This window comes from Diospyros lotus, chromosome 2, assembly GCF_014633365.1.
Source record: "Diospyros lotus cultivar Yz01 chromosome 2, ASM1463336v1, whole genome shotgun sequence".
Classification (NCBI taxonomy): Eukaryota; Viridiplantae; Streptophyta; class Magnoliopsida; order Ericales; family Ebenaceae; genus Diospyros; species Diospyros lotus.
This window is the reverse complement of record NC_068339.1, coordinates 19948366-19964707: the sequence shown is the minus strand read 5'-3', so window position 1 is coordinate 19964707 and position 16342 is coordinate 19948366. Positions and strand designations below refer to the sequence as shown.

The 16342-nt window shown below is 32.9% G+C and overlaps 1 protein-coding gene across 1 annotated transcript; it reads right to left on the bottom strand.

Annotated features, from left to right (window-relative positions):
* Positions 1-12958: 12958 nt before the first annotated feature.
* LOC127795993 (auxin-repressed 12.5 kDa protein-like) lies at positions 12959-14829 on the bottom strand. The gene is made up of 3 exons (XM_052328003.1): positions 14663-14829; positions 14312-14516; positions 12959-13372 (listed from the first exon to the last, which is right to left on the bottom strand). The coding sequence occupies exons 1-3, from the start codon at positions 14763-14765 to the stop codon at positions 13336-13338; spliced, it is 345 nt and encodes a 114-aa protein (XP_052183963.1). The 5' UTR covers positions 14766-14829; the 3' UTR covers positions 12959-13335.
* Positions 14830-16342: the final 1513 nt, after the last annotated feature.

The following is a 16342-nucleotide window of genomic DNA, read 5'->3' as shown; positions in this document are numbered from 1 at the left end:
TGTAGAAGTAAAGTACGTATAGATCATGACATGGCGTGATTGCATTGACATGAATTGCATGGGGTGTCATGGGAAGAGTCCTATCCTAAACCCTCAGCCTTTCTTTCTAGAGCTTGCTGAGTCTCGCGACTCATGTTGTTTTACATCATTCCAGGTCAGCATATCCTGAGATCGCAGGTGTGTTCATCGGGGTTTGGGTCCAGACCATCAAGTCATGGTAGCCAGTGCAGAGCTCTCCCAAAACTAGATCCTGGGTGTCATCGTGTCTTAATAAGGTTAATGTTTATGTTTTCAGAGTTTGTCGTATGTTATGTAAGCCCAAGTGGGGCCCAAGTGATGAATGGTTGTAAAGATTATGATGAGTTGTTATAATAAAGAAAAATTATGAATTCAAAAAGGGTTATGTGTGTGTTGTAGGTGCGTCATTGTTCGATATCATTTTTATAATGACCCTCTCACGGATCCTCTTGGTGCTCGGGGGCTCCGGGAGGCGGGCCGTTACAGCCGGGGATAGGATTATATAAGTCCGCGCGCACCCAGCCCAATTCTCCCCCGCGCGCTCCCGACCGAATTCTTCCCCTCACCCCCTTCGATCTCTTCCAAAATTCCCCTCCCTGCAAACCCTAACATTATCTAGCTCGCGCCTCGCTGCCTCCCTCGATCGCCCTCACTGCCTCGCCCTCCCTCGCTCACTCTCAATCGATCGCCCTCGCTGCCTCCCTCGATCGCCCTCGCTCGCTCGCCTCGCCTCGCCCTCCTTCGCTCACTCTCAGTCGCTCTCGCCCTCCCTCGCTCGCTCGCCTCGCCTCGCTCTCTCTCAGTCGACCTCGCCCTCCCTCGCTCACTCTCAGTCGCTCTCGCCATCGGCCTCGCCCTCGCCCTCCTTCGCTCACTGATCAGTCGCACATGCAACCAGAGAAGTGTTGATTGGAATTGGGGTAAATTACAGTTCGATTGCTCCGCGATAGTTGTTCTTCCTTGATCAGGTTTGTCTCCAGCTTGTGTAGAATGTATTTCTATCGTTTATTTATCTGTCTATACGTATTAATCTTGCGTGTTATCCCAGATCCTCTGTTTATCGGTTGAGATTTAGATGATAATTCATTCTATTAGATCATAATTATTGATCAACATTGTTGTTTTTAGAGTTAGTGTTGATTGGAGTAAAATTGATTTGATCATTTCAATGATTTTTAATTTTTGTTCTTATGTTCTAACGTTGAGTTTCTTATAAAATTTCCTCCACTGATTCTTCAGCATTGCATATAGTTCAAAATATTGAAAAAAAAAAATCATGGATATTGATTATTGAGAAACTAGAACTGTGATGCTTAGAATCACTTCCACCAGAAAACTTATGAAAAATGTTACACAGTATTGACTGGAAATTCTTCTTACCAATGGGTAGACCAAATTAAAAGGATTGTATAAGGATATGGTGTGAGAGTGAATCTTTAGAGTTTGTTTGGCGAAAACTTGAGAGCATGAGATGACGTGTTTGATTAACTAATTATAGTAGATGTTTCTAGGGAGTGTCTCAGAACTCACCAGAAAGTTGTTTTTGTTAGATTCAAAGTTGTAGTTGTATGAAAGTGAAAATTATATGAAAAAATCAGAACCTAGCTTACTTCTTTGATTCCAAAAATAACCAAAACCAGAACAACAAAATCCGTGCACAGAAAAGTCACAAGTTTCAGGAGGTGGCATAAGGGTTCCTAATCATTGTTATTGGATTACTTAACATGGTAAAAAATAGTTTATAGATACAGGTAAATGATATATTGATTTGATTGGCGTGGGAAGAACTTTCATGGTTTTGCAGCTTCTCCCTCAAAAAACATGCTCTTTATTATTGGACCAGGCATGAGCCTCTCCCTCCCTCCCTCCCTCCCTTCAGTCAATCCCTTTGAATTATGCCGCTTCATTATGTTTGAACACTCTTTTAGTTTTCTGCATTTTATCGCAAAACACTTATTAGTTTTAGACTTATTTTAGAGAAGCAAAATTAATTGTTTTTACTGGTTGGTTTTAAGAATAACTAATAGCTGTTATCTGGCAATAAAAATTATTTTGTAGAATCAACAGTGATCTCCAACTGTTCATTCTTTGATGTTTGTGGTTCTAAAAACAAACAAACAAACAAACGTAACAAAACAAAACAAAAACAAAAAGGGAAAGCACTGCAACAAACCAAGTTCAAAATATTCATTTATTTTGATGTTTATAAACAAGAAAGAAAAAATAGGTAGAAAATATAATCAAATGGGTCAAAGAATTCGCAGAAGAATAACCATCTCCTACTTTATTGAAGTCCAGTCTAAACTCTGGGGGGGACAAAAAAAAAGTCTTATTTCTACTGTTTCATAGAGAGAGAGTGAGATGCAATCTAGCTACTTTTTTTCTCAATATGGGTAATTGGGTCTTAGACCAAGTTGCTTTGACATTGCTCCTTCACTATGCGAATCAATTTGTGTTATTTCTTTCTTTATTCTGAAGAATTGTTCATTTTGAATAGGGGAGCCTTAATTCACATCAGATGGCTTTGCTATGTTATCTTGAGAGCCTTAATATTTATCAAATTACCATTGCTGAACAAGCAAAATTATACGACAGGAGTTGCCCTAAACATTTTATTTGTTTTGAAGATGTGGTGTTGCATTTCTTTGTGTTTATGTTTATAACCAACATTTGAGTGTAGGTTGTAGGGAATTCGTGTGCTGAAGGAGCTTGTTTTAATGCATTCCCAAGACATGAGTTCTGTAGCTTCACAAACACGGTTGAGTTTCTTGTTTTTTGGGTTTTCCAGTTTGGTCAATGATTTTGTTAGATTAGCAAATCCATGTTGCATACATCCAAATACTCTCTTTGGTAGCACAATTAATGATTAATGGTTTAATTAACCATTCTGTTTAGTGCCTCATCGTGTTACTAATTATGGATTATGTTCAAAATATTATGAAGGTCCTCGCTGGTTTTGAATCAGTCTCAAAAGTTTTTCCTTCTTGGCTTGCTTACTGTTACGGTTTACTTGGGCTTTTGGCTCTCCTTCCCTGATCTCCTATTTGATGGCTAGTTCGTGTTATGGTATTTAGGTTGGCTTTTCTTGTTTCCTTGACTGCGGCCCATCCAGGTCATTTTTCTACCATCCATTTGTAGCTTAAAAGCTAATTTCATTTACCTAATTAGCTTCTTTGCTATGAGCATGGATCTTGCTTCTTTTTGCCTGCCTAGATCCATCTAATTCTTGGAGATTGGCATTTGGTCTTTTGATTGGCTGGAAGCTCGGCAATGTCGCTTTAATTCTGTTTTGGGACATTTGCCCCATGTTTGTGTTCTGTTTTGGGGCTGGTCTTGTTCCCTGTTTCTTATTGACTCCAAAATTGCTCCATCTCTCTCTCTCTCTCTCTCGGAACTGGTATCTCTCATGTGCTGTAATTGTTTGAATATTATCAAAGCCATTACCAGCGGTTCAAAACCGCCGGCAAAGTAAAAAATTTGCCGGCGGTTTTAAACCGCCGGTAATAATGTTTTCCTAGCGGTTTTTAAACCGCCGGCAAAGTCAAAACTTTGCCGGCGGATTTTAATAACCGCCGGGAATTCTTATTTTTACCGGCGGTTCAACAAAATTGCCGGTAAATTTTTTTCCCCGGCAGTTAAAAACCGCCGGTAATTTTTTCCGACGGAGGTATTTCCGGCAGATAAAATTACCGCCGGTAAAAATTTTACCGGCGGTTTTTTAACTTTTTCCGGCGGTTTTTTAACCGCCGGAAAAAATGAAATCTCTTGTAGTGAATCCATAATTGATTAATCAGAATCCCCATCTAAATAATCTAAGGACTATGAACATTTAAGAAATCCTGTTACCAAAAAGTCTTGTCACATATTCTTAACACATTAAGAATAAGAATCTTAAATAAGAAATCCATAAACTCATTCATACAATAAATTAAAGAATAATGAATGATGAAAAACATATCTTTATTAATATATATAAAGATATATAAAATGTATTTACACACTCGTTAGAAGTCATGTAAATCTACCATTTAAGTCACATCACTAAGAAACATATTTAGTATTATTTGTATCTGGTGCATAAACCATCCAGTATAAACCAGTATGGTAGGACATTCACAACTATTAAGCCAACACCAAATTTCATATAGTGGAACATTTTCTTATTTTTTCAAAATCTATAACTTAAAATAGAATAAAACTCATCATCAATTAATGTTTAATTTAAAAAACATATAGATACCAAACAAACATAATTTTTTTAAAAAAATTCATATCTTTTTAATTACACGTGCAAACATCATTCCTTCAAATGAGTTCTGGTGTCAAAAAATGTCTATGTCTCTATCTCATAAATGATGGAATTGTGGAAAGCTCAAAATACTTGATGGTTTATTTTCTTCTCGATGTAGTTCCAAATATTGGAATAATTTAGAAGTGAAACCTTAGGGCTCATTCGGTATCGTTGTGTGTTTTTTGATTTTTTATTTTTATAAAACCAAAAGTTATTTTTTGTTGTGTGTGTCTGCGCGGGAACTTCCCTACGCCTTTTGACTATTCACTTTTTTTTTATATTCGGGCGGTTTGATGACAATATTTTCAGTTGAATAAATTTATTGTTATATCTTGATAACAACAACATTTTTGGAATCCTTCTTGGTTTTAAATATTTATTTACATTTGATTGGTTTAAAAACCTTTTCGAAATACAACTAACTTTCAAACACAATTATGGGTTACGGATTGAATTTCCTCCTTCATCACCATTTGCCATTTATTTGATGTCAAGTTGGCAGTTGTCTCCTTATAGGTCACTAAATTAATAATCTCCCCAATATCATAATCAAATACCCAAATAAACAACATAGTCGCCAAATATGACAAACCTTCTCTCTTATTGGCATTGCCTATGAAAACTTCTAGTACAAGTAGAGGTTCCTCACTGGGAAAAAAAAAACATTTATAACTGGATTGTCTCTACATGTATTGTTCATGTGGGTAAAGCTACAATTCTCTTGTGCACAATAGGGATCACAATTGTACTAAGTTCAACCACCATACCTTGTTCATACAAACATTCACAACTATCAATGTCATGCTCAAAAAAACTTAGCAACAATTGACTCAACAATTTTATGTCATATTTTAAAATAGTAAAATCTATAACCTTTAGAGGCCTCTGAAAGGAATTACTAATACGACGGTACAAGTAAAAATAAAATGTTTACTGTATATTAGATACACCAAGTGGAATATAATATAAACACCATACAGAGCTTGGGTATTTAAGCAATATGCATATTCATAAAAAGAATATAAATAAATGTATACCTGTTATTCGATGTAAGGTTAGGGTATATAAATAATTTATGTATTGAGATTGTGTCCACCTCACGTTGTGGTGATCCTAGTCTGTTCACACCTAATAAGCAATAAGATACTGTTCCAATCACCTTTTTTCATGCTAGACACAGGGGATCTGCGTATCATCGATGCCCATGTCTCAAAATTTTACACATGACCTTCACACGTAAAATATTTTATAGCAATATAAGAATCTTAGAGAAATAAAAAGAGAAGAAAAGAAAGTAGAGACGTAGGGAAAGAGAGAAGGCAAAGGCCTTACCTCTTTTATTAAATTAATCCTCCCTCCCATTTTTCTTCTTCTTCCAATTCAAATCCTTTTGAAATCCATTGCCCCCCTTAATAATGTAGTGCAATAATGCACTTTACTATGGTACATGCAAAAATAATTTTTTTACCGTGTATCAAATACACATAACGGAATATAATATACATACCATACATAATTTGAGAATTTAAGCAATATGTATATTCAACAATTGAATATAAATAAATGCATATATGTTGTCCAATGTAAGGTTGGGGTACAAAAATAATTTCTGTACTGAGACCGAATCCACCTCATGTTGTGGTGGTCCTAGTTTGTCCACACGTAGTATGCAGTAAGGTACCATTTTGGTCATCTCTTCCCATGTTAGAAACAGAGGATCTACGTATCATCGGTGCTCGCGTCTCAAAATTATACGCTTAACAATTACACGTATAATTTCTATGGTAGTAAAATATTTTGAGAGGAAGTAAAGAGGAAAAATGAGAAGAAGAAAAAGAGGAAGCATGCGTGTGCGTGAGACAGAGAGATTGCAGAGGCCCTACCTCTTTTCTTTTATTCAATCCCCTCTCACGTCTGTCGCCCATCTCCTTTAATAATGCAGCAATCATGTAATTTCCTATGCACTATGCACCATACACTATGTATTATTACTATGCATTATACATTTTAACTATGCATTATTAGTAAGGGGCTAATGATCAATTTTTGACCAACTATTTTCAGAGACATTTGCATACGATGTTGATACCAAACGTAATATTATATGGTGTGACTTTTTCGGTTCACTCCCACTAGCAATCATATAACATCGAAACCCTTTTTGGTATCGGTCAACCCTTTGACCCATCATCAAAACTTCTCCAAATCCTAATGACATTCCGAGAATTCCTGAATAACGCCTACCAGCAGTTCATGAGAGTATAGGTGGCAGTAAAGTTTCACTTTAAGTGAACTTATTACAGTTGATTATTATCGTGTACTATAATCCTTTGATATTCTACATACATTATTACATGAATCAATACATGTATTCCTACGTGAACCAATTCTTGGTATATTTTTTGCCATATTTTATCATCTCATAAATATGAGTCAAAGATATATGGATATATCCATTTCATTTCAAAACATATCTTTTTTTGATTTGTACATTAGGTTTTTTAGAGGATGTCTTTTGATTATCCTTGTCTTTGTTTATGTTTAGGGTTGGAACAAATTATTGTAATTCTGTCTTCTGGTTTCAAGTCGGGTTAACCCAACGTCATGGAAAGTTTCAATCATTCAACCTAGACAATGAGACATGAGACAATGACCTAAAGAGAGTTAAATCATATTAAATTAATTATATTATTATAATAATTTAAAATTTAATAACTTTATGTTAAATAATATATTTATAAAATTATAAATAAATATATTAATGTATTTATAAATAAACTTGTTCAAGAGTTATTTTACTGGTTGTGAGGTCTAGGGTAAGAACTAATGTTGCACATTTCCGTATATTAGTTTTGATGATGAAAAACATTTATTAGCTTAATCCCTAAGTCATGAATCAAGGTTATGGTTTTCAACATATATCAATTTCAATATCAAGTATTATTTTGTTCAAAATGAAAACCAAGTTAAGTTTATTCTTATACATATAGAGATTTGTAAAAAAAAATATTATGATTTAAAAGAATCTCCTAAAATGTTTTTCAAAATTAGCCTTGAAATTGTTTGTCAATATAAAGCTAAAATTGTTCTAAGGCAAAAGACTAATTAAAACATATTTTTGAAAATATTTTCTTTTTGAAAAATTATCTCCCGATATTTTGATATTTAATATTCATTGGTATTAAAATAATTTTTAATGAATTTTTCATTAAATAGAAAGTATATATTTTGGAGGTGGTAATATTGTTAAATCTTGAGTTTGTACTAAAACCAAAATTCTACTTTCTTATTATTATGGATTTTGATTTTTTGGATATTTTTATTGAATCCAAATAAGGGATACTTACTTATTTACATTTATTTATTAAAGTAACTAAAGAAATGTAAATATGTTGCAATGTATACATGCTGTGGATTGTGCTTTCAAATAAATCCTTCTAAAAATCTATCATGTATGCATGTTTCGAAACCCTTTTGAAAAGGTTTTCATGTTTTCTAAGTATATATGCTATTTCGAAACATCTATGTAATGCATTTGTTTTCAAATCAGGTTTTGGACTATGTTTTGAAACCTATATGTTATATTTTGAAACCTCTGACATTTTTGTAAAGATCCGAGATACTTTTGTTTTGTATTTTAATATTTATGTAAAAACTTCTCAAAATATTTTTAAATGTATTCTTCATGCTCTAAGAATTCAAATTTGAATTGGAGATCATGTATAATCATAGTGGGGAATAGATTATGTCTCCCACTCATTGTTGTCTCTAAGTGCAAGTGCAGCCGGAAAAGTTGTATATTTCGAAATATGAGGAGTATGTTTCAAAATTTAAGTGTAAAATTGTGATGTTTCGACTTACTTTTCTGTCTTATCTCTAATGGCTATAAAACAACTAGATTTCTATCTCTTGATATAAATAACAGGTGTTTGAAGACAAGAATAAGTTAAAATAAGAGAGCACAAACTAGAGACACATACACAAGCACAAGTGTTGATCAAATCACTTATTCAAACTCTCTAAGAAGATCTTATACATATCTTATTCTTGTGCATTGTGAATGAAAATGAGAAGCAAGCGAAAACTGAAGTCTTATCTTATTCAACTCTTCTCACCTCAAGTTAAGAGGTTTGTCCAGCCATTGATAAGATATTTATTGCTATACATTATATATTGGGCTGTAAAGATAAAATTCTATTTATCTTGTTAATGTTGTAAGGTTTGAGTTTAGCTTTAAAACTTATTGTGGTGTAAGGTTTGAGTTGAGTCTAAAACTTATTATAGAAAAGGTTTGAGTTGAACCTAAAACTCACTTGTTGTAAGGTTTGAGTTAAGCCCGTAAAAACTCACTTGGTGAAAGATTTGAGTTGAGCTATAAAAACTCATTGTACAAGATTTTAGGGTGAATAGTGGTAAAACCTTTGTTGTGGTTGCTGACTAGTAAAAGTGATTGGGATTGAAAAATCCTTCAAGTGGATAACCTTGAAGGTAGTGGACTAGGCAGGGTGCCGAACCACTATATATCTTGTGTGCAATTAATCTTTTAATTTTACTTATCCATTATTGCTTGAGATTTCAAAAGAATTGTTTTCAAAGATTAAAACATTTCCTTGAGCATAAGCCTATACTCATTCATATAAACATAAGTACCAATCTTTAATCTCAAACACCTTTGGTATTCTCTTATTTATATAAATCATTTTTGCTAAAGATCATTATTTTGAAATACAAGCTAAAAGATTTCGTATCAAGCAAAATAGAAAAGTATATTTCGAAACACACAATCTATATTTTGAAACTAGCAAAATAGTGAGGTATATTTCGAAACATATATAGTAGATTTCGAAACCTACTTGACAGAAAGGTTTATTTCGAAAGAAATACCCTATATTTCGAAATATATTATTCTACCATCAACTATTATTTTAATTATCGAAAAAATTATACGAATCTCAATCCACCCCCCTCTTGAGATATATTTGCCATCATTAGGACCAACAAGAACTTGCCTTTACTTTAATGGATGATTTAAGAGAAGGAGAAGCGCCACAAGCTAAGCCACCTCTTCCAAATATTTGCCCTCTAAAACTTGCCTCCAATTTCTCTTTTGAAACACCAAATTTGAAGAGAGAGTTGGAAATTGAAGAAGACAAGAAGAGGAGCAGAATGAAGAAAATCTACACAAGGCATTCTTATATATTATCTCTTTGTTTCTATTTTTCCCTCACACCATAATACAAATACTCACCTTATCCCTTCTTATCTTCTTTTCATTTAAATAAATAAAAAATACATATATACACACGCAGCCCCATTTCCTTCCAATTTTAAGCCCACAATTGTGGACTTTTTCACATCTGAATTTTCAACCGCTTGGCATTTGATTTTTTAACAATTCTCTTACTTTGAATTTTCAGTTCTACTCACACACACACATAATTTATTCATTTTGGCTCTTGCAACTCATTAAACATTCTAAACATTTATATTATCCATGCCCAAAATAAACTACATATCAAAATAATTTCAAAATACCAAAATATTCCAAACCCTCTTATCGGGTCGTTACACTAACATTATAAAACTAGCATTTAAACTCTTTCTTAATGTTAGGTTTAGGACCCCTAGAATTGTTATTGCTTTTAAGTTTGTCTTGATTTTACTCTTTGTTTTTATTCTCGTCACTTAACCAACTTTCTTGTTGTGTGATTAGGTTTTCTTGTACTTCTTTTTAATAGTATGTCTGATGCACTGAATTCACACTATCTACATTCTTCTTTTTCATCCACTCTTCCTCTTGAACACAAACCTCAATGAGTTTGTTAAACACTCAAAAGTCTCCTTTTGAACATTATAAATGGTTTTAGGGCTATTGAAAGAGGCAGAAAAAGAATTTAAGGCTTAATGGACAAGAAAAGTATCAGCAATGTATACTTTAAGGTTTGTGAAGTGATTGGCTATGCCTTACATCTAAAGGATAAAGTTTCTAACCCTACTAACCCGATGATACCTCTTGTTAACTTTTGCATTAATTCCTCAAACTCAACCCTTTCAAATTCTTCGAAACACTATATGGCCTCTAAGAAATTTTTTAGCATTTACTTTTCTAAGCATACTGCTCTTAAAATATACAGCTGTGGATTTTTTCACTCTAGTGAGAGTGAGAATAATTAGGGATAAAACTTCTTAAAATTAAAAGTGACCCTGACTATCAGTTACACCATTTAAAATTAAACTAAATAATAATTCCTTTTAGTGTAAGTTAGTGCACACAATAATTCAAATGAACAATTTAATGGACATCAATAAAGACCTTGTCACCCTATAAAATCATTCTAAGGGAGACCAATTTCTTTCATCACCATTGTTAATTATATGCATGCAATATATATATAGTCCCTTAAAAAGACAAAATATCTTGAATTTTAACTTGCATTAACAAGAGAATAATTCTAGAATTTATTCCTACAACTTGCAACAGGAGAGTATATGAATATGAATATATCTTTCTGTATTGGGAGAATATAATGCCCTATTCTCTTTATTATTTTAACTCCGTTTTTAATTTTTTAAAATAATGAAAACGTGTTTATTTTTTTATTTTTAAAAATATATTTTTTAAAATAAGAAAAAAAATTATAAAGAAAATTTAAAATAATAAAAAGTCATTTTAACTGTTTTCATCACAAACACGTTCAAAATTTTCAAAATCCAAAAAAATACTATAGATAAAAAGAACACGTTTTTAACAATTTTAAAACACTCAAAATATAAAATTAAAAATAAATTTAAAACTCAAAATTGAAACACGAATAGAATAACCCTTAATATTTTAAAAAGATATTTTCAGTCAAATATCAAGAAGATATACAACTTAATGCACTAAAAAATTAATTTATAACTCTCAAAAATATCAAATAAATATTCTCAAGACATCAAAAACTGCTAACATATATCAAACAAAAAATATTTTTAGTGAACGAAAGATTTTTGTCACAAAAATCATCAAAACACATGCAACAGGGGATGTCTTGTGCACTCCACCAATACGTGGGTTTTCGTGACTCAGTTTTCCGGGCGGAGACAGGATTTTGATTTAGCTAGGATGAATTTAAATATAAAAAATATAATTTTAAAAATAAAATAATAATAATATTATTAAAATATAAAAAAAATTTACAATTATTTCTTATAACTTTTCATACTATAATGATCTTATTATTAATTTTATTAAATACATCATTTTTAACATACATAATTCAAATATCATTTATCCATTAGTCTTCAATTCTATTATGTAATCAATTCTTTATAATATTCATTATAAAAAAAAAATTATAACTGTAACAGTAACAATCGAAAGAGTTAAATGCCAAAGTCAAAAGTTTATAAATTAATGAATACATTATATTTTTTTTGTCTCAATCAATTTTTGTACAAATTCACTAAGTCCTCATAATTTTTCAAACTCTTTGTTGGAATGCAAATAAAAAATATAAATTTGAAGTTGATCATTAAATGCCATGAACTTTACACTTTGAAAAAATTTCAGAATAATATTTTGTAAGATGAATTATTATTATTTTTTTATCAAAAATAAAGAATGAATAATTTGGGCATAAATATGCTATATACAAAAAAATAACTCAGTACTAACCTTAAAAAAACGACCATTCAATTTTTGAAGTTACATATTAATGATAACGTAAAATAAGTCTACACAAAAATAATATAAATTTGTTATTTTTTTAGTGTTATACTGTGAGTGATCTCAACATATAAAATCATCATTCATATTAAGAACATCAATATTTTACTTTTCACAAAAAGAAACAATTTTTTTTAAAAAACAAATCTCATGCATTATCTCTTATCAAGAGTCTTTGTTTTGTATATTTTTACTAAAGTAATGACATTTATAATATCTTAATCTTTTTATAATAAGTTAAACAATTCATTGTATATTTTTACTAAAGTAATGACATTTATCATATCTTAACCTTTTTATAATAAGTTAAACAATTCATTTGAAATCGCATACTAGAAGATTAAAAAGAATGAAATAAAAAAAATTGGAGCCACGGGGCCTCATGTGGCGGACCCTTGTCGGTTTTCATAAAACACTGTTAAACTTTAAAAGATTTGATGAATCCTTGATGCAATCACCAAATTGATTGACACTACCCACAAGATATGGGTGGGGTTAACCCATTAAATTGAGAAAGAAACCAAAATAATTGAATCGCTAGTGTCACCATGTCACAAAAAAAAAAAAGAAAAGGAAACTGAGACCAAGATTCAATTTTTCACCACATGTTTAGCTGCTTTGATTCAACAAAATCTAACCCTAAACAAATTTTAAACACTTGGAAACTTTAACATAATTAATATTTTTTACAATGAAATAAAAACATAAAACTATTAACATAATTAATCGCTTTTATTAAATAAAATATAAATTTTATCTTATCCTAGCTAGTAGCGTACGAGGAGCAAATCCCAGGACGCCGTGTCGTGATTAATTGTCGCAACTTAGATGGCTGCATCTGCATTATTATGTTAAACCCCTTTCTTGCCCTTTCTTTCTTTCTTTTTCGTTTAAGAAATGATCTGCCCTCCATCATATATATATATATATATATACTCATGTTTAAAGGGTTAAAACAACTTTATATTACTGTCACAAAAATTTATCCAAATTCTTAAATGCCATACTAAGAAAAAGAAATCAAAATAGGAAACACAGGAAGTAATCCATCTTACAGTAAAAGTAATTCATCGCTACCGTCGACCACGGGAAATCATACACTGCTTACTTAAGTTAATAATACACATTCACCCAAAACCATGCGCCGGCGCAACACGGTAGCATAATAATTCTTCCACAACCCACAACAGATAATAAAGCCAAGTTAATAAGGACACGCAACGCAGTAACAAAACCATTCGCGACGGCCGCGACACGCGGCGGACACAGCGAACTGGAGGACACTATTTACAAGCAGCCGGGTGTGACGACGACCCGCTCAACGATGCTTGCTCCGGGTCTCCGCGCTGTAGAGCCTGTGAAAACAAAGCAACGGATTTAGACAAAATCCAACGGCTTAGATCTAGCCACGAAGACTTGCACTTACTTCTGAATCATCGAAAGACAAAATTTAAAATATATAGTATATAGAATAAAATATAAATATAGTATCTTATTTGGATGCGGATAAGATCCACAAATAAAGTAACCAAACCACCCTTGGGGACTTTTGTCTGGTAGTGGTTTCAATTTTCTATTTCTATCAACAAAAATATCCATACACGAAATGATAAATCAATTGTAATATGATTTGGACAGGTTGAGGCTGGAAAAAGATGGGCTCAAACAGCGCTATGAACCGATGATAGCAAGCAAAGAGATCAAATATATAGAAAGTTAAAGAGACCATATTTTAAGTATTATCATATAAGAGCGCAATATAGTGCCTTCTATCTTTTAAGTATTATCATATAAGAGCGCGATATAGTGCCTTCTATCTTAAGTTAGATAATAAGATACGGGAGATTCAATAGTATTATACTAAATAATTTACAAACACAGATCTTCCTAAACAAAGATCTAAAGTAAACTCCACCCTCAATCGGCCCAAACCAACCCTTAATATTAGAGAAATCACCGGCGACTCCATGCAAGTCACTCACGAATTCTAAGGCTGCGACTACTACAAGAAGTGCAAACATTTTAAAAAATTAAAAAATACAACCAAAAATTATAAAAAGTAATATAATTAAAATATAATAGATACACTTCATTTTTATGGACACTGCTAGGGAGATCGATCCGTTAGATTAGAATTATTAACCAGTAAAGTGAGAGAAATAAATATTAAATTTTAAATATTCAATGTTAAACCTTAATTTATCACCCACCCAGCCATGTATGTCTCTTCGGTGCAAAAAACAGGAAACTGATTCTGATTCCAGAAACAACGCAGAGACAAAGTATACACGTACCAGTCGTAGACAGTGGGAGAGTTTGGCTGCGGCTTGTCGAACATCTCACCGCCGATACCCTTCGTCGCCAAGTTGCTTCCCGGGTGGAACACGCTCCTCCACACGTTCTCCTTACGAGCGGCCGTCGGCGACGGGGTAGTCGGCGTCGTTGGCGTCGCCGGTATCGACACAGATCTCTGGAACTTGCTCCCCTCCCCTTCTCCGTCTGTTCAAAACAAAACGCCACGCACAAAATCACAAACCACCCGCACCAAATAATTAATCACAGAGAAAATAAAATTTGTGTGTGGTGATGAGATGGGTTTCGTTTTCAGAGAAATTTAAAGCACGCAGGTGGCAGAGAGGCGCCACCTTTTTGTCTGGGGCTAGTGGCGAGCTTCCGGAGCTTGCCGAGGCCGCGGTCGGGCTGAGGTCCAGCGAGAACGTCGTCCCAGAGCTTCTCGAGCAAAACCATCTTTACTAGCTATGTCACACTTCCGCTTGGGTACTTGTTTCTATGGGTGGGGATATGCTTATATAAATAGAGAGAGTCGGTGGGTAATAATGGCTTTGTGCTTAAAGATCTGCAACAGGACAAAAGTGTATTCTCCAGATTGTTTTTCACTTCTTCCAGGCGCAGGATCATTACGGCCTGTTTGGACCACGACCCAGCCCGGTCAACGGAACCAAGTTTTAAGGGTGTTCAAAGAACCGGCACATCGCGAAAATCAGTTGGAGTCTATCGAACCGTGTGATTTTTTGGGTAAATGGTTCTGTACCGTTTGAGAAATCTTTAAACTACATAATTTGTGATTTAAGGATTAAACCAAACTGCTTGAGTATGTTAATAATAAAAAAATTATAAAATATATAATAGATGAAACCTTATTTAGCTTTCATTTTATTCTCTCTCTCTACAAGCAGCGTCACATGCTTCCAAAGACAATGAGATCTAGATTTCACTAAGAAGAAGAGTCTAAGGAGATCATCACCAATGAGGCCTCTTATCTTTTTCGTTATGTTTGATTTAATTTTCTAGTTTGTATTAATTTGATTTTGACTGCATTTTAGGACTCTCATTTCCCCCTCAATCCTAGTCGAAAAGTCACTCTTTCTCAGTTCTTTAGATAGCTTCGATCAAGGAGATTTTATCGATGAGATCTGGTAAGAGAAAGTCGTCTAAGGAGATTGTCACCAGTAAATCAGCTTATTAGAAACGTTCTGAGTATTGTCACCATGACATGCAAGGGATGATCTAGTATAGCCACACAACTAGATCCCTTAAGGGCTTACCCATGCAAATACAGAACAATACAGTTTCTTGTCTACAATTTATTTTTGATCCAAGCCAAATTTCCCCATACATGTATCCATATATGCATTTTATTATTTTGCATTGTTGCTTCATCTGTTCTTGGACTTGCTAAAATATTATATGCCAAATTATGTACTACCAATCTTTGTGTGGGATAAATATAATCGAATTTGGATCACTTGTAGCTTTGTGTTTCCGCCTGTGTAGCTAAAACTCTCTCGGGTATTTGATATAATTGTATAGCAATGGCATCAAAACCTAAAAAGGGGTGAATTGAGTTGTTTAAAAAAATTATTTGAAAACTCGAATTCCTTTTTATGAAAAATAAAATTTTAATGTTAATGAGGACTATCGAAATGCTTAGAGCAATAAATGAATACAATCAAAAAATGGACACAACGATATATAGTGATTCGGCATAAACTAATCCTAATCAACTCCCTTAACTTCTCATTAAGGAATTTAAGAATATTTCACTATATTCCTCTTATCTATGCAGATAAGTCATCTAACAACAAGTTAGAAATTTACAATCTCTTTCTCATACAAGCGAGTCCTTTAACAAGAAGTTAGGTATTGCAACCCTTTGTTTCAATAAGCAAGTTCTCTAGCAAAAAAAAAAAAAAAAGAATTAAGAAATATACAAAAATGATACAAAATAAGAGAGAATCTAAGAGTTAACACTTTTAGTTACAAATTCTTTCAATAAAGAAACAAGACTTGAAAGTAAATTTACA

Coding starts and splice junctions, on each gene's coding strand:
- LOC127795993 (XM_052328003.1), bottom strand. CDS start 14,765: ATGGTTTTGCTCGAGAAGCTCTGGGACGACGTTCTCGCTGGACCTCAG. Junction 14,517..14,662: donor CACTAGCCCCAGACAAAAAG/GTGGCGCCTCTC, acceptor TGTTTTGAACAG/ACGGAGAAGGGGAGGGGAGC. Junction 13,373..14,311: donor TCTCCCACTGTCTACGACTG/GTACGTGTATAC, acceptor TTGTTTTCACAG/GCTCTACAGCGCGGAGACCC.